At 43.6% G+C, this 17,872-nt stretch overlaps 1 protein-coding gene across 9 annotated transcripts in view; it reads right to left on the bottom strand.

Annotated features, from left to right (window-relative positions):
- Positions 1 to 17,631, bottom strand: part of TULP3 (TUB like protein 3) — a 30,124-nt gene extending 12,493 nt beyond the window's left edge. For 2 of the 9 annotated variants that reach the window (XM_055568569.1, XM_055568631.1), the window contains exons 1-2: positions 17,487 to 17,631; positions 5,637 to 5,688 (exon numbers count right to left, since the gene is read on the bottom strand). In XM_055568569.1, the coding sequence (XP_055424544.1) occupies positions 5,637 to 5,688; positions 17,487 to 17,527 (93 nt within the window). In that variant the 5' untranslated portion in view covers positions 17,528 to 17,631. Of the gene's footprint in view, positions 1 to 5,636; positions 5,689 to 9,050; positions 9,077 to 9,717; positions 10,725 to 15,922; positions 15,950 to 16,057; positions 16,214 to 16,610; positions 16,656 to 17,441 lie in introns of those variants that run through there. The other 7 variants (XM_055568590.1, XM_055568609.1, XM_055568599.1 and 4 more) reach the window with 7 other exon arrangements.
- Positions 17,632 to 17,872: the final 241 nt, after the last annotated feature.

Below are 17,872 nucleotides of genomic sequence, written 5' to 3'. Positions count from 1 at the left end.
AATATTATTACTCAGCCATTGAAAAGAAAGAAAGAATACCACTTGAAGCAACCTGGATGGACCTGGAGATTATCATACTTAATGAAGTAAGTCAGACAGAGAAAGACAAGTATCTTGTGATATTGCTTTATGCAGAATCTAAAAAAAAAAAAAAAGATACAAATGAAATTATTTACAAAACAGAAAGACTCACAGATTTAGAGAATGAACTTATGGTTGCCAGGGGGAAGGCACAGTTAGGTAGTTTGGCATGGACCTGTACACAGTGCTATATTTAAAATAGATAACCAACAAGGACCTACTGTACCGCATGGGAAAATCCGCTCAGTATTCTGTAGTAATCTAAATGGGAAAAGAATTTGAAAAAGAACAAATACATGTACATACCACTGAGCTGACCGCTGCCACCTTGAAGCACAGGGTGCCGGAAGGCCGCTGGGCCACGCTCCATTCTGGGTGCACAGGGAAGGCTGGACCCCTTTCACGGGGCAGCCCGAGAGGCAGGGGACTTGGACAAGGGAAGGCTGGACCCCTCCCACGGGGCAGCCCAAGAGGCAGGGGACTTGGACATGGGAAGGCTGGACCCCTCCCACGGGGCGGCCTGAGAGGCAGGGGACTTGGTGAAGGCCCCACAGAGGCACCAGGGACACCAAGGGCCTCGCAGTGGCCCTGGAAGCAGACGGCCTCAGGAACGTCCCCCTGGAGACAGCTGAACTAGGTTCCACCTTTGAAGTAATTTACTGCCCTCCAAGTCCTCTTACACAGAAGAACTATACAAAAGAGATCTTAATAACCCAGATAACCACAATGGTATGATCACTCAACTAGAGCCAGACATCCTAGAGTATGAAGTCAAGTGGGCCTTAGGAACCATCAATACAAAACTAGTGGAGGTGATGGAATTCCAGCTGAGGTATTTCAAATCCTAAAAGCTAACGCTGTGAAAGTGCTGCACTCAATATGCCAGCAAATTTGGAAAACTCAGCAGTGGCCACAGGATTGGAAAAGGTCAGTTTTCATTCCAATCCCAAAGAAAGGCAATACCAAAGGATGTTCAAACTACTGAACAACTGCACTCATCTTACATGCTAGCAAAGTAATGCTCAAAATTCTCCAAGCCAGGCTTCAACAGTACGTGAACCTACAACTTCTAGATGTTCAAGCTGGACTTAGAAAAGGCAGAGGAACCAGAGATCAAATTGCCAACATCTACTGGAATGGCTGAATTTAACTCAGATGACCATTATATCTACTACTGTGGGCAGGAATCCCTTAGAAGAAATGGAGTAGCCCTCACAGTCAACAAGAGAGTCTGAAATGCAGTACTTGGATGCAATCTCAAAAACGACAGAATGATCTCTGTTCGTTTCCAAGGCAAACCATTCAATATTATGGTAATCCAAGTCTATGCCCTGACCAGTAACGCTGAAGAAGCTGAACGGTTCTATGAAGACCTACAAGACCTTTTAGAACTAACACCCAAAAATGATGTCCTTTTCATTATAGGGGACTGGAATGCAAAAGTAGGAAGTCAAGAAACACCTGGAGTAACAAGCAAATTTGGCCTTGGAGTACAGAATGAAACAGGGCAAAGGAGAATAGAGTTTTGCCAAGAGAACGCACTGGTCATAGCAAACACCCTCTTCCAACAACACAAGAGAAGACTCTACACATGGACATCATCAGATGGTCAACACCGAAATCAGACTGATTATATTCTTTGCAGCCAAAGATGGAGAAGCTATACAGTCAGCAAAAACCAGACCAGGAGCTGACTGTGGCTCAGATCATGAACTCCTTATTGCCAAATTCAGACTTAAATTGAAGAAAGTAGGGAAAACCACTAGACCACTCAGGTATGACCTAAATCAAATCCCTTATGATTATACAGTGGAAGTGACAAATAGATTTAAGGGACTAGATCTGATAGAGTGTCTGATGAACTATGGACGGAGGTTCGTGACATTGTACAGGAGACAGGGATCAAAACCATCCCTAAGAAAAAGAAATGCTAAAAAGCAAAATCGCTGTCTGAGGAGGCCTTACAAATTAGCTGTGAAAAGAAGAGAAGCGAAAAGCAAAGGAGAAAAGGAAAGATATACCCATTTGAATGCAGAGTTTCAAAGAATAGCAATGAGAGATAAGAAAACCTTTCTCAGTGATCATTGCAAAGGAATAGAGGAAAACAACAGAATGGGAAAGACTAGAGATCTCTTCAAGAAAATCAGAGATACCAAGGGAACATTTCATGCAAAGAATGGGCTCGATAAAGGACAGAAATAGTATGGACCTAACAGAAGCAGAAGATATTAAGAAGAGATGGCAAGAATACACAGAAGAACTGTACAAAAAAGATTTTCATGACCCAGATAATCACGATGTGATCACTCACCTAGAGCCAGACATCCTGGAATGTGAAGTCAAGTGGGCCTTAGAAAGCATCACTATGAACAAAGCTAGTTGAGGTGATGGAATTCCAGTTGAGCTATTTCAAATCCTGAAAGATGATGCTGTAAAGGTGCTACACTCAATATGTCAGCAAATTTGGAAAACTCAGCAGTGACCACAGGACTGGAAAAGGTCAGTTTTCATTCCAATCCCAAAGAAAGGCAATGCCAAAGAATGCTCAAACTACCACACAATTGCACTCATCTCACACACTAGTAAAGTAATGCTCAAAATTCTCCAAGCCAGGCTTCGGCACTACATGAACCGTGAACTTCCAGATGTTCAAGTTGGATTTACAAAAGCAGAGGAACCAGAGATCAAATTGCCAACATCTGCTGGATCATCGAAAAAACCAAGAGTTCCAGAAAAACATGTATTTCTGCTTTATTGACTATGCCAAAGCCTTTGACTGTGTGGATCAGAATAAACTGTGGAAAATTCTGAAAGAGATGGGAATACCAGACCACCTGACCTGCCTCTTGAGAAGTCTGTATGCAGGTCAGGAAGCAATAGTTAGAACTGGACATGGAACAACAGACTGGTTCAAAATCGGGAAAGGAGTACATCAAGGCTGTATATTGTCACCCTGCTTATTTAACTTCTATGCAGAGTACATCATGAGAAATGCTGGGCTGGAGGAAACACAAGCTGGCATCAAGATTGCTGAGAGAAATATCAATAACCTCAGATATGTAGATGATACCACCCTTATGGCAGAAAGTGAAGAAGAACTAAAGAGCCTCTTAATGAAAGTGAAAGAGGAGAGTGAAAAAACTGGCTTAAAGCTCAACATTCAGAAAACAGCAGAGACATTACTTTGCCAAAAAAGGTCCGGGCTATGGTTTTTCCAGCAGTCAAGTATGGATGTGAGAGTTGGACTATAAAGAAAGCTGAGCTACAAAGAATTGATGCTTTTGAACTGTGGTGTTGGAGAAGACTCTTTAGAGTCCCTTGGACTGCAAGGAGATCCAACCAGTCCATCCTAAAGGAAATCAGTCCTGAGTGTTCACTGTAAGGACTGATGTTGAAGCTGAAACTCCAATACTTTGGCCACCTGATGCAAAGAGCTGACTCATTGGAAAAGGCCCTGATGCTGGGAAAGATTGAGGGCAGGAGGAGAAGGGGACAACAGAGGATGAGATGGTTGGATGGCATCACCGATTCAAAGGACATGAGTCTGGGTAAACTCCGAGAGTTAGTGATGGACAGGGTGGCCTGGCGTGCTGCTGTCCATGGGGTCACAAAGAGTTGGACATGACTGAGTGACTGAACTGAACTGACTGGATCATAGAAAAAGCAAGAAAAATCAAAAAAAACATCTACTTCTGTTTCACTGACTTCACTAAAGCCTTTGACTGTGGATCACAACAAACTGTGGAAAATTCTGAAACAGACAGGAATACCAGACCACCTTAAGCCTCCTGAGAAACCTGCAAGCATGTCAAGAAGCAACAGTTAGAACTGGACATGGAACAATGGACTGGTTCCAAATTGGGAAAGGAGTACATCAATGCTGTATATTTAACTTATATGCAGAGTACATCATGCGAAATGCTGGGCTGGATGAAGCACCAGCTAGAATCAAGATTGCCAGGAGAAATATCAATAACCTCAGATATGCAGATGATACCACCCTTATGGCAGAAAGCGAAGAGAACTAAAGAGTCTTTTGATGAAAGTGAAAGACAAGAGTGAAAAAGCTGGCTTAAAACTCAACATTCAAAAAAACAGAAAAAAAAAAAAAACCCAACAACAAAGATCATGGCATCCGGTCCCATCACTTCATGGCAAACAGAAGGGGAAACAACAGAAACAGCAACAAACTTTATTTTTTTTTGGCTCCAAAATCACTGCTAACAGTGACTGCAACCATGCAATTAAAAGACGCTTGCTTCTTGGAAGAACAGTTATGACAAACCTAGGCAGCATATTGAAAAACAGAGACATTACTTTGCCAACAAAGGTCCATATAGTCAAAGCTATAGTTTTTCCAGTAGTCATGCATGGGTGTGACAGTTGAACCATAAAGAAAGCTGAGCGCTGAAAAACTGATGCTTTTGAACTGTGGTGATGGAGAAGACTCTTGAGAGTCCCTTGGACTGCAAGGAGATCCAACCAGTCCATCCTAAAGATCAGTCCTGAATATTCATTGGAAGGACTGATGCTGAAGCTGAAACTCCAATACTTTGGCCACCTGATGCGAAGAGCTGACTCATTTGAAAAGAACTTGATGCTGGGAAAGATTGAAGGCAGGAGGAGAAGGGGACAACAGAGGATGAGATGGTTGGATGGCATCACCAACTCGATGGACATGAGTTTGAGCAAGCTCCAGGAGATGGTGAAGGACAAGGCAGGTTGGCATGCTGCAGTCCATGAGGTGGCAAAGAATCAGACATGCCTGAGCGACTGAACAACAAAAAGTCCCATTATGAGGTCCAAAAGCAACATAAAGGAGCAAGACAGCACTTGGAAGTATTTTTAGTCACCTGTCACTCCAGACACTGATGGCTAATGATCCTACGTTGGCAGACTGGATGGACCTAAAGAATTTCCTGAATTAGAAAACACTCCTATGAAAATAACACATGTTGGGTATAAGATTCTAGGCTGACTAATCAGGACTCTCACAGTATGTGACAACAGAGAACTGCATTTATCTCTTCCATCATTCCAGTATTTAATGAAGGACTACAATGGGCCCAGCCCCAGGCCAGGACCTTCTGATGGAAAGGTCATCAGTAACAGACTTCTCGGTTCCTGTTCTCATGGAGCTTAGTCTAATGGAGGAAATGAACATAAGTCAAATCACTGCAAATAATAACATGTAACTGAAAAGTGAGACCAATACTGTGAGGAAGTATTCTGTAGGCAGTAGAAGCTTTTAAGTAGCACAGTACCATTTTCAGATTTGCAATTTAAGGTAAAGAAAAAATCTTGTAGTTACATGAAATTACAGTGCAGAGAGATATTTGGGCAGCAGTTTCATATTACTACACAGAAATACAGCGTTAACATTTTTCCAATTCTTATGACAGATGCCAAGGAATCTTTAGTGACTGTAAGTCCAAGGCCAGTTTTAATGCTGATGTCCTCAAGCGCTTTGGCCTTGCTGTAGCCACAGTCAGGCCCACTGGCTTCCTGGTCAGGATAAGCTGTCCACATCTTTCAGAAGAGGAGACTCTGCTCACCTGGTTATCCAGTTTCAGCTGCCTGAGCTTCATGGTCTCATCTTCAAAGGCACTGTTAAAAAAAAATGAAAGCACTTAAAGAGAAAATCCTCTTAAAACCACATCAGTCTTGTCATGTCCGTGTAGCTAGCTACTCCTTTGGGCCATTTGGAGCCAGTTTAGTCTACCTCGGGGAAGCACCAGTCTCCACAGGCTGCCCACACTGACTGCAGGAGGACCGGCCACCCTTCATGCCACACAGTCCAGGGGACCTGACGAGACTGGATACCCACAGGATGAGAAAAGGCAGAACGCGGACCCCCGTGCACGCCAGGATGTTTTTTCTCTTTAAAATCATGTACTGAGTATTCATTATATTCCAGACACAGTGTTAACACAGTGTTAAGTACTTAAATGTATTCTTTTATTTATTCCTCAAAACAGTCCTATGAATTAAGTACTGTCATTTTTCACACTTTGAAGATAAAGGAAACAGAGCTGGAGAGCCACGCCTAGGGTTAAATAACAGAAAGACACTAATCCTGGTCTCTTTTCAGAGTCTAAATTACATCTAAAATCAAATATATTCTACTTCTGTTTTTCTTTTCTTTTCGTTTTTAATTTTTATTGGAATACAATTGATTTATAATGTGCTAGTTTCAGGTATATAGCAAAGTGACCGGTTAATACATACACTCTTTTTTTTTTTTTTTAATTCTTTTCCCATATAGATCTACTTCTTTTTTGGAGATAGTTCTAAGAGATAGGTAGTATATAGCATCTTACTAAAATCACTGACTTCAAGATCTAGCAAGTCATGTAACTCCCTTTTCAATAAAAGAGTAAAACACTATTCAGTCATTACAAGAGACTACAAATGTGGATGGACAAGATTTAATACTATTAGGAGACAAATTTGTTTCACTGAAGGAAGTCAACAAAATGGAATCAAATTACTGTCTCAATTAAAAAACCAAACCCTTCTGTCTGTCTTTAAACTCCTTCTGAAAGTCTTTTCTATTTTTGACAATTTCCTAACTTAAGATTTTGTGACTCAGCATTCTTAAAAACGAAGTATAAAACAAGGCAGAAGTGGTTCTCAATTATTTCTATTGTTAAGTTTTTACCAGGAGCTTCTTGCCAAAAAAAAAAAGAAACCATAAATATGATGTCTTTATTTAAGAAGACATGTTCCACAGCTACAAAGGGAAGCAGGGCTTTTCCCGCACTTTGGGTAAATGCACAAAAGCATCTCTCTATGGTTGAATGGCTAACTAGGACGTTCCCACAGTGTGGAAGGGTTTATAAATTTCAATAATGCACAGCAACCTGGAATTTGTGCACCATCTCCAAGACTCCTCCTGCCCACTAACTGTAAGCAGATTTACTAGCCCCTGAGATACAGACACGGAGGTGTGCTGATTCTCTGACAGTCCCTCTATTTAAGTTCCCATGTAACCTTTACATTTGGAGAAGGCAATGGCAGCCCACGCCAGTACTCTTGCCTGGAAAATCCCATGGATGGAGGAGCCTGGAAGGCTACAGTCCATGGGATCACAAAGAGTCGGACACGACTGAGCGACTTCTCTCCTTCTGCTTAACCTTTCCATCTGATGTGAACAGCCAAGTCATTGGAAAAGTCCCTGATGCTGGGAAAGATTTCAGGCAGAAGAGGAGGACATCAGAGGACAAGATGGCTGGATGGCATCATGGATGCAATGAACATCAACTTGGGCAAATTTCAGGAGATGGTGAGGGACAGAGCAGCCTGGTGTGCTGCAGTCCAAGAGGCTGCAAAGAATCGGGCACTACGGGGAGACTGAACAACAACCACCATGTTTACATTTAAGAATAACAACAACACTAAGTGTTAAATCATCTCATTTTTTCCCTAGCTTAAAAGAGACACAAATAGACAAAAATAAGAGATATGATACACTCTCCACCTTGACTTTGTGGGCCCCTATCTAGGTATGTTCCTGATTTCCTGTCTTTAATCCTCATTCACATATTTTTAAATCAAGCTTTATGTATACAGTGCAAGAATATTATTAGTATTCAGTGAAAATTAGTATACACTTGAAAAAGTCCTATATAAAACAAATAAGACAAAAAATAAACTCACTGTTACAGACTAGTATTTTCAACAACTACTGCTATGAAACTGCTTTTCCTCCACCTCACCGGTCCCTCTTCACTAAACCAGAATTGTGAGCATGGGGGAAAAAATCATTCTATCTCAGAACTTCCCTGGTTGTCCAGTGGTTAAGAATCTGCCTTGCAATGCAGGGGACAAAGGTTTGATCCCCGATGGGGAACTAAGACCCCACATGCTTCAGGGCTACTGAGCCCACGCACCACAACTAGAGAGTCCTTGAACTGCAACAAAGGCCCCGTGTGCCACAACTAAGACCTGACACAGCTAAACAAGCAAGCATTTTTTAAATGCTCTAAAAATCATTTTATTCCCTATAAAATACTAAAACCTCTCCAATGATGCTAAATTCTGAAACACAACTAAAATTCTCAAACATTTCTCTTACGGCCTCTAACAGTGAAGAAAACAGGTGTGTCTTTAATGCCTTATCTCAACACCACTAATTCCTTTCATCAAGCCTGGGCAAGATGGCCAATTTAAATAAACAGTGTGGTATATTCAAAGCATTCTGACCTGAACAAAAGAGGCACTAAAAAGATGTTATACAATTGTAACATTTAGATCCCTTCTGTACTTCAAAAGTTACACTTTCTCTGAGCTCTAGTTTTAAATTATAACTTAGCAGAAATAATCAAGATTTTTATACACTTATAATAACTCTGAACTAGGATTTCCGGTCAAACTGTATTATGATCTTACTAAACTTGCACTCGTTCCTTTAATATTCTCTTTTCTTCATTTCAAACCAAGTTGTTGAATAGCAAGCCTAAACAAGCCTGGTTAGCAAATCTACACAAAACTAAACGAAGTTCTACAGAACAGAGGGAGAATCATTAACTCAAAGGGAAAGTTAACACCAGAGAACTGTTAACTCAGAGGGAGCTATCTGTTCAAGGTCAGAAAGTGGATGAGTGGACGAGCTAGAGTTCAGCCTCAGCCCCACAGCACCTGCCTCAGCGTGCAGACTGCACCTTCCCCACAAATATTCAAATGGTCAGCAGAAAGTCTGGGATTTCATTATTATGGCATTTCAACAAGTCTGCCAAGAATCTTTTCAGTCAGAATGTCAGTTCATGGGTATTTTTAGGCAGCAGAATTTCCAAGCCAGTGAATGGATTTTGAAGATGCCCATGGGAGCAGTTGATCACAGGTTATAAATACTATTGGAAAAGGGTCATCAGATTTCATTGTGTCTGAACTGATCATGGCGTCAAGTACTTGGGTCGACAGCTATTAATAAAGCATTTTTCTCTAAGTCAACTGACAAGTAGATTCACCTTGTCCACATCCCAAATGTCAACACTGGAGGCGTAGTTTCACATGCAGTGAGACCCAAGAGTACATCTGGCTGAAACAAAACACTGCTTCTGGGAGAAGGCACAAAGATCAAATTAGAAAGGCCAGAAAAGACTCCACAGAAACCTACCCTGCCTCACGCAGGAAAACTGTTAATATTCCAGGCTCAGCGGTTTGTTACTTGAGTGACTGCCACAATCTGGGACTAACTTAATTGAAGCGAGGGAACGAAAACCCATTTCCTAAGAGGCCCATTTAGAAAAGACAATCAGAGAGAAGGGAGAACTGCCCGGGGAGAGAGAGGCAGTGAGAAGGGAAACTTGGCAGCTGATGAGATGATTCATTTGGCCCCAGAGAACACAGTGAAGAAAACTGCTTCAGATGAAGAAGCCCTCTCTCATTCTGCATGTCCCACACGACAAAGGCTTTATTTTTATTTATTTATTTTTTTTTTTTTGGAGAATCTCAATTTATTCTTTTTTTTTTTTGACAAAGGCTTTAAAAAGCATTCTTTTTAGTGAGCCCAACAGAAAGGTTATTTAAAACGAATGACTTGATGCAGAAGTTAAACTATCCGTTTATTCCTCACAGATTTTAAACCTCACAGATTTTAAAAAGGACACAACTGAGAATTCAAGTTCACTTCACCTCCTGCTGGGTTGTCCTCTTCTCAGGGGTTTCAGTTTCTCTCTGGTAATGTCATTTCCTTCTCTCTCATGTAAAGATCAAAGTACACTGTTGTGGACGTCCCCGGTGGTCCAGCGGTTAAGAATCCGCCTGTCAATGCAGGGACGAAGATTCGATCCCCAGTCTGGGAAGACTGCACGCGGGGCAACTACTGAGCCTGCGCTCTGGAGCCCAGACTCCACAATGAGAAGCCACGGCAATGGCAAAAAGGCACGGCAACTGGAGAGTAGCCCCCGCTCGCGGCAACTAGAGAAAGCCCCTAAGCAGCCAGGAAGATGCAGCACAGCCAAAAATCAAAGTGGCAAAGAGAAAGTACATTCTTTTGCCTTAGGACACCAATTAAATCCTTCCACTCCCATTCCACTGGATGGAATTAGTACTCATTAGTACTTTGCTAGGATGTCTGATTTCTTCAACCTTGCTCTAAAAATAATCAGAATGTAATCAGTAGCAGCTGTTACCAGTTATATGCATAAATGGCATCCAGAAATATCTGGAATGGATATCTTAATAGTAAGTGAGAAAAAGAAGAGAGGAGATTAGAAGTCAAAAGCCCAGTTTTAAGTCTAGATTTCACTTCTGACCACCTCATTTACCTGTCATGCAACTTGACTGTACTGCACCTTTTCTGAGCCTTAATCTCCCCACCTATAACATGAAGACAGTGTCAGAAGCCCTGATTTCTGCAGAGCTGTGAAGCTCAGAAGACATCACCTATGTGAAAGCTCTCTGTACTCTGCAAGGATACGCAAATGTAAGCCATCATGATGGATTCCTTTATCTCGACAGATCTTCCCGCTCTGAAAGCACAGCTTACCAGCCTTCCTCAGTCAAAACATCTCCCTCTGCTTTGCTTCTGGCTTATGTGATATATCAAATTCTCGTAAGAAAATTACACTGAATTTCAATAGGAAAACAAATCAATCCTCTATAAACTTGCTTCATTCTAAAACTGAAAATCAGAGGCAAACTACGAATTTATGGACTTTTCTTCCAGCAAATCTAAGAAGCAATGATTTATTTTTCAAGAAGCTTGTCTGAAAATTATTTTTCAGACAAGTCTTATTTTCTATACGTTAATAATCACACAGGAAAAAAGCTTGAAGCAACCACTATAGCTCATATTCTAAAAATATATCTTGCCCATGATCAAAGTAGGTATCAGTGTTTAGACTATCGTCAGTCACTCAGTCGTGTCTGACTCTGCGACCCCATGAATCACAGCACGCCAGGCCTCCCTGTCCATCACCAACTCCCGGAGTTCACTCAGACTCATATCCATCGAGTCGGTTATGCCATCCAGCCATCTCATTCTCTGTCATCCCCTTCTCCTCCTGCCCCTAATCCTTCCCAGCATCAGAGTCTTTTCCAATGAGTCAACTCTTCACATGAGGTGGCCAAAGTACTGGAGTTTCAACTTTAGCATCATTCCTTCCAATGAACACCCAGGACTGGTCTCCTTTAGGATGGACTGGTTGGATCTCCTTGCAGTCCAAGGGACTCTCAAGAGTCTTCTCCAACACCATAGTTCGAAAGCATCAATTCTTCAGCGCTCAGCTTTCTTCACAGGCCAACTCTCACATCCATACATAACCATTGGAAAAACCATAGCCTTGACTAGACGGACCTTTGTTGGCAAAGTAATATCTCTGCTTTTGAATATGCTATCTAGGTTGGTCATAACTTTCCTTCCAAGGAGTAAGCGTCTTTTAATTTCATGGCTGCAGTCACCATCTGCAGTGATGGAGCCCCAAAAAAATAAAGTCTGACACTGTTTCTCCATCTATTTCCCATGAAGTGATGGGACCAGATGCCATGATCTTCGTTTTCTGAATGTAGAGCTTTAAACCAACGTTTTCACCCTCCACTTTCACTTTCATCAAGAGGCTTTTTAGTTCCTCTTCACTTTCTGCCATAAGGGTAGTGTCATCTGCACATCTGAGGTTATTGATATTTCTCCCAGCAATCTGATTCCAGCTTGTGCTTCCTCCAGCCCAGCGTTTCTCATGATGTACTCTGCACAGAAGTTAAATAAGCAGGGTGACAATATACAGCCTTGATGTACTCCTTTTCCTATTTTGAACCAGTCTGTTGTTCCATGTCCAGTTCTAACTGTTGCTTCCTGACCTGCATATAGGTTTCTCAAGAGGCAGGTCAGGTGGTCTGGGATTCCCATCTCTTTCAGAATGTTCCAGTTTATTGTGATCCACACAGTCAAAGGCTTTGGCATAGTCAATAAATCAGAAATACATGTTTTTCTGGAATTCTCTTGGTTTTTCAATGATCCAGCAGATGTTGGCAATTTGATCTCTGGTTCCTCTGCCTGTTCTAAAACCAGCTTGAACATCTGGAAGTTCACGGTTCACGTATTGCTGAAGCCTGGCTTGGAGAATTTTGAGCATTACTTTACTAGCATGTGAGATGAGTGCAATTGTGTGGTAGTTTGAGCATTCTTTGGCATTGCCTTTCTTTGGGATTGGAATGAAAACTGACCTTTTCCAGTCCTGTGGCCACTGCTAAGTTTTCCAAATTTGCTGGCATATTGAGTGCAGCACTTTCACAGCATCATCTTTCAGGATTTGGAATAGCTCAACTGGAATTCCATCACCTCAACTAGCTTTGTTCGTAGTGATGCTTTCTAAGGCCCACTTGACTTCACATTCCAGCATGTCTGGCTTAGGTGAATGATCACACCATCGTGATTATCTGGGTCGTGAAGATCTTTTTTGTACAGTTCTTCTGCGTATTCTTGCCATCTCTTCTTAATATCTTCTGCTTCTGTTAGGTCCATACCATTTCTGTCCTTTATTGACCCCGTCTTTGCATGAAATGTTCCCTTCAATGAAACTAAGCCATGCCGTGTGGGGCCACCCAAGATGGGCGGGTCATGGTGGAGAGGTCTGACAGAATGTGGTCCACTGGAGAAGGGAATGCCAAACCACTTCAGTATTCTTGCCTTGAGAACCCCATGAACAGTATGAAAAGGCAAAATGATAGGATACTGAAAGAGGAACTCCCCAGGTCGGTAGGTGCCCAATATGCTACAGGAGATCAGTGGAGAAATAACTCCAGAAAGAATGAAGGGAAGGAGCCAAAGCAAAAACAATACCCAGCTATGGATGTGACTGGTGATAGAAGCAAGGTCCGATGCTGTAAAGAGCAATATTGCATAGGAACCTGGAATGTTAGGTCCATGAATCAAGGCAAATTGGAAGTGGTCAAACAGGAGATGGCAAGAGTGAACATCGACATTCTAGGAATCAGCGAACTAAAATAGATTGGAATGGGTGTATTTAACTCAGATGACCATTATATCTACTACTGTGGGCAGGAATCCCTCAGAAGAAATGGAGTAGCCTTCATGGTCAACAAGAGAGTCTGAAATGCAGTACTTGGATGCAATCTCAAAAACGACAGAATGATCTCTGTTCGTTTCCAAGGCAAACCATTCAATATCACGGTAATCCAAGCCTATGCTCCAACCAGTAACGCTGAAGAAGCTGAAGTTGAATGGTTCTATAAAGACCTACAAGACCTTTTAGAACTAACACCCCAAAAAGATGTCCTTTTCATTATAGGGGACTGGAATGCAAAAGTAGGAAGTCAAAAAACACCTGGAGTAACAAGCAAATTTGGCCTTGGGATACGGAATGAATCAGGGCAAAGGCTAATGGAGTTTTGCCAAGAGAACACACTGGTCATAGCAAACACCCTCTTCCAACAACACAAGAGAAGACTCTACACATGGACATCACCAGATGGTCAACACCAAAATCAGATTGATTATATTCTTTGCAGCCAAAGATGGAGAAGCTCTATACAGTCAGCAAAAACAAGACCAGGAGCTGACTGTGGCTCAGATCATGAATTCCTTATTGCCAAATTCAGATTTAAATTGAAGAAAGTAGGGAAAACCACTAGATCATTTAGGTATGACCTAAATCAAATCCCTTATGATTATACAGTGGAAGTGACAAATAGATTTAAGGGACTAGATCTGATAGACAGATTGCCTGATGAACTATGGACGAAGGTTAGTGACACTGTACGAAAGACAGGGATCAAAACCATCCCCTTGGAAAAGAAATGCAAATAAGCAAAATGGCTGTCTGAGGAGGCCTTGCAAATAGCTGTGAAAAGAAGAGAAGCGAAAAGCAATGGAGAAAAGGAAAGATATTCCCATTTGAATGCAGAGTTCCAAAGAATAGCAAGGAGAGGTAAGAAAGCCTTCCTCAGCGATCAATGCAAAGAAATAGAGGAAAACAACAGAATGGGAAAGACTAGAGATCTCTTCAAGAGAATTAGACTATCGTATCCCACCCTAAAACTAAAATCATCACATTTTAAGAACAGTAAATGAGGGACTTCCTTGGTGGTCCAGTGGTTAAGACGGTGCTTCCAATGAAGAGGGGCATGGGTTCAATCACTGGTCAGGGAACTAAGATCCCATATTCTGCATGGTTCAACCAAAAATTTAAAAAAAAGAAAATTTAAGTAGCAGAAAAAAAAAAAATCCAAACTTTTTAAAAGTAGCACAAACAAACAAAAAAAAAATCAACATGCCATGAATTCAAAACGGTATTTTTCAATGTATGGGTCACAGAATGATTCCCGGATGTTTGTTAAGAACTAACATACCTGTGCCTCAGCTGAGTTCTATCAAATTAGAATCATGGAAATCAGCACTGTGACAAGCAACGTGAAAATTCCGACATACTCACTTGTTTACAAAAATAAAACATAAATAAAGAATAAGAAAGGAAAAGATGACATTATTTAATATACAGAAAATCTTTAGAAGATTCCCCTAAGAAACCTACCAATGAGCAAACTGAGTGACATGAGAGACAACGAGAAGACATACTTTTCAGAGAATATAGTTTTGTACCTTTCAAAATTTGTTGTTGAAATATGTTATTTTATTAATTCGGTATAAATCATTAAGGGAATCCAAAGAAACCCTGTTATTCCGGAGGAGAAAACTGAAGCCAGACAAGTAGCTGAGGGGCTCCAGGTGGCACTGAGAGGCAGTGAGGAAGCTGGGACTGGAGTCAGGAACCCACTGGGAGCCTCCAGCACTCGCCCCACCTCAGTGCCTGGTGGTAAAGCAGAAAGGACCACCTGATAAACACAGGGCAGTACTCTCATCACCTTCAGAACAGGGGTCTCCCGGAGGTCCCAGTGACCCCGATGACACCATCCCTTTATCCCAGAGATCCTTCCTGCTAACCATGAGTGCTGCCACAGCGGTCCTAAGGCAAGGGTCAGCGATGACAACCCTCATTCTCAAGACTCAGGACGAGTGCTGAGAGTCGACAAACACAGCACATCCACCAGCTCGTGGACAGGGTGTCTCTTCTCAAGCATCAGTGGAGTCAAGCTCTAACCAAGCCAGGACAATGCTGTAGGCCTTACTAAGCACAAGAACGTCTGGCGAGGCAGCACAGACTTAATACAAAGAGCATCTTCCTAAGGAACTGGCTCAGAGGAAATAAAGGAGAGCAGACCACAGGAAGTCTCAGTTTGAAAGAAGCCTTAGCAATTTCACTGTCAACTGTACTCAACATAACCTAAGGGAATTATCAAGGCCCCTTCCAGGCCTCAGACCCAGGTTCAATCCCTGGGTGAGGGAGATCCCCTGGAGAAGGGAATGGCAACCCACTCCAATATTCTTGCCTGGGAAATCCATGGACAGAGGAGCCTGGTGGGCTATAGTTAATGAGGTCGAAAAGAGTTGGACGTGACTGAGAAACACACACGCACACACACGTCCAGTCCTCAAATCCTCTAACATGGAGGAAGACAGCTTCCACTCTTCCTCTGAGCAACTCAAGCACACTTTCCCTCTTGGTAAGAAGAGATGTTAACTTTTTCTTTCAGTGGGTACAAAGGCAGGGGAAACAGCACAGTTTCCACAGGAAAGAATAAGAGAAGCTGGAAATGAAAACTATTCCAAAGAATGTCTGAGTCTCTTTGCTTGGAAAGGAAATGTATTACAGGGGTTATTCTTGCTTTCCTAGGTCTCTATGAAGTCTTCATATTTGGAGAAATACATGCACGATGGATGTCAGTAGGCTTTTACTATAGCTCTTGATAATGTCCAGATACACTGTAGTCTTGCATTAGTTAATCTAAGCATATTCAAGCACTGGTGAAGTCTGTTTACCAACAATTAGCTCATCTGATGAACCATCTGAAAAAGAGAGAAGGTGAAAGAGGATAGCAAGCCTGGCCAAGACATAACCCCCAGCCACCACTACTGGCTGCATTTCTGAAGAAAAACCATGGCATATGGACAAACCAGAGACCAGGACTTCCGTAGTCAGCTCTGGGTCACCAGGTCGCATCACGCGGAGCAGCCTCGCCCACCATATCTTCAATCCTGTATCAGGAACACAGAGCCAGGGAGGCTCAGGTTCCAGCACCGGCCAAGCAATGCTGTCATCTCCAGGGGAATCTACAACACAAGCGCCTAGCTCAGCCAAGGGGCTCAGAGTGCTGTTTCTAATTCCATCTCCAGTTTCCACTAAATAGTTCAGATACAGGAAAAATGTTCTGTGTATTTGCTCATAATTTTTCTACTTTGTTGAAAATAACTCTGGGGAAACGGTCTCACCACTCAAAAGAAGAAAAAGGAAAAAAAAAGTCACAGGAAACTTTAAAAAGTCAGATGTTATCCTTCACACTGAAAAGTACTCATACCGAAAACTCTATCCATGTATCTCATCAAAAACATCCAAAACATACAACGTGAAGCCAAAAAAAGCAAGAGACTTTCATTCCGCTCCCCTCTAGGCAACAAGTCAGTTAACCAATGACAGAACATAGGGCAGGAGAAACATTTGGTGACTCACACATTCCTCTTTGAAGTCAATTTTCAGATTAAAGAGCTGGTTTCTCTGGGAAGACAAAGAGGGACAAACTTGACAATTATCCCTTGAAACTTCAGGTCCAAAGAATTAAAAACCATTTTGCCTCTTGGTCTCTCAAAGTCAATTCCATTTCTTTTTCCCCAAAATCATGAGTCACACCAAACATCTGGTAGCTGGGAAATTTACTGCCTTAAATCCGTTCACTTAAGATTGACCGGATAGCCATGGCAGAGCGAGCACCACCCGAATTCAACGGATGCTGCTGAATTTTAACTGGATCTCCGCCTTGCGCGTCCATATTTATACTTGTAAATATCGGTTCTTCTCTCGACTTAAGAAACCAAAAAGCAGTGAACCAACTTCACAGAGGGCTGCTCTCACGTCAATAAAACCCGATGAAACAGAAAAACGGGTGTTGTCGGCACCAACGCCTCTAGGGCGACCAGCTTTTGAGTGTTTTCAGCTGCTGACCCAGGGCAGGGTCGGCCCGGCTCCGGACGCACGCCGGGCGGTACAGGGCAGCAGGCGGGCGCGGGCCCAGGCGAAGCCACCCCGCCTGCGCCTGGCCCGGCCTGCGCTGACTACCCGGAGAGCCCGCCCTGGGCCGGGATGCCGCCTCCTCCTCAACTGCTGGCCCCCAGAACCACCCCGCACCCCCGGCCCAGGCCGAGCACCCCCTGACTGACGCGTTCTGACGAGGCCGGACCGACTCCGCGGGTCCCGGCGCGACTGGACACGAACTGGCCCTCGGCGTGGGGGCCCCGCGCCCCCCGGCCCACCCGCCCCCCACTCCCCTGGGCGCCCAGCCCAGACCTCCACGGCCCTCTTGGGTCTCCGCCCGCCGCCATCGCTCCTGACCTGTCCCCGCAGGGGTCCGGGAGGCGGAGCGACGACTCCATCCTGCAGCCCCGCGAACACCGACCGCGTCCACACCCGCGGCAGCTCCTGGCCAGCCTGGCGCAGCCGCCCCGCCCCGCAACCGCACCCCACACTGTCACCACCGCCCATTGGTCCGCGCGCCCGCCGCTCTGCGCCAATTGGCCACCGCACGCCCGACGCTCCGCGCCCATTGGTCCGCTCGCCCGCCGCTCCCACCGCCCCCGCGTGTGGGTTTCTAGGGGCGGCGACGCCGCTGGAGGGTTGCTAAGGGCGGGTTGCTAAGCGCCGCTGGATTGGAGCCGAGGTCCACACCCCAGTTGCGGCCGGGCGCCCCGGCTGCCCGCGCTCCCCTGCAGCCAGCCCCG

This window comes from Bubalus kerabau, chromosome 1, assembly GCF_029407905.1.
Source record: "Bubalus kerabau isolate K-KA32 ecotype Philippines breed swamp buffalo chromosome 1, PCC_UOA_SB_1v2, whole genome shotgun sequence".
Classification (NCBI taxonomy): domain Eukaryota; kingdom Metazoa; phylum Chordata; class Mammalia; order Artiodactyla; family Bovidae; genus Bubalus; species Bubalus kerabau.
The sequence above is the reverse complement of the archived record's forward strand: the minus strand, read 5'-3'. Positions and strand labels throughout refer to the sequence as shown.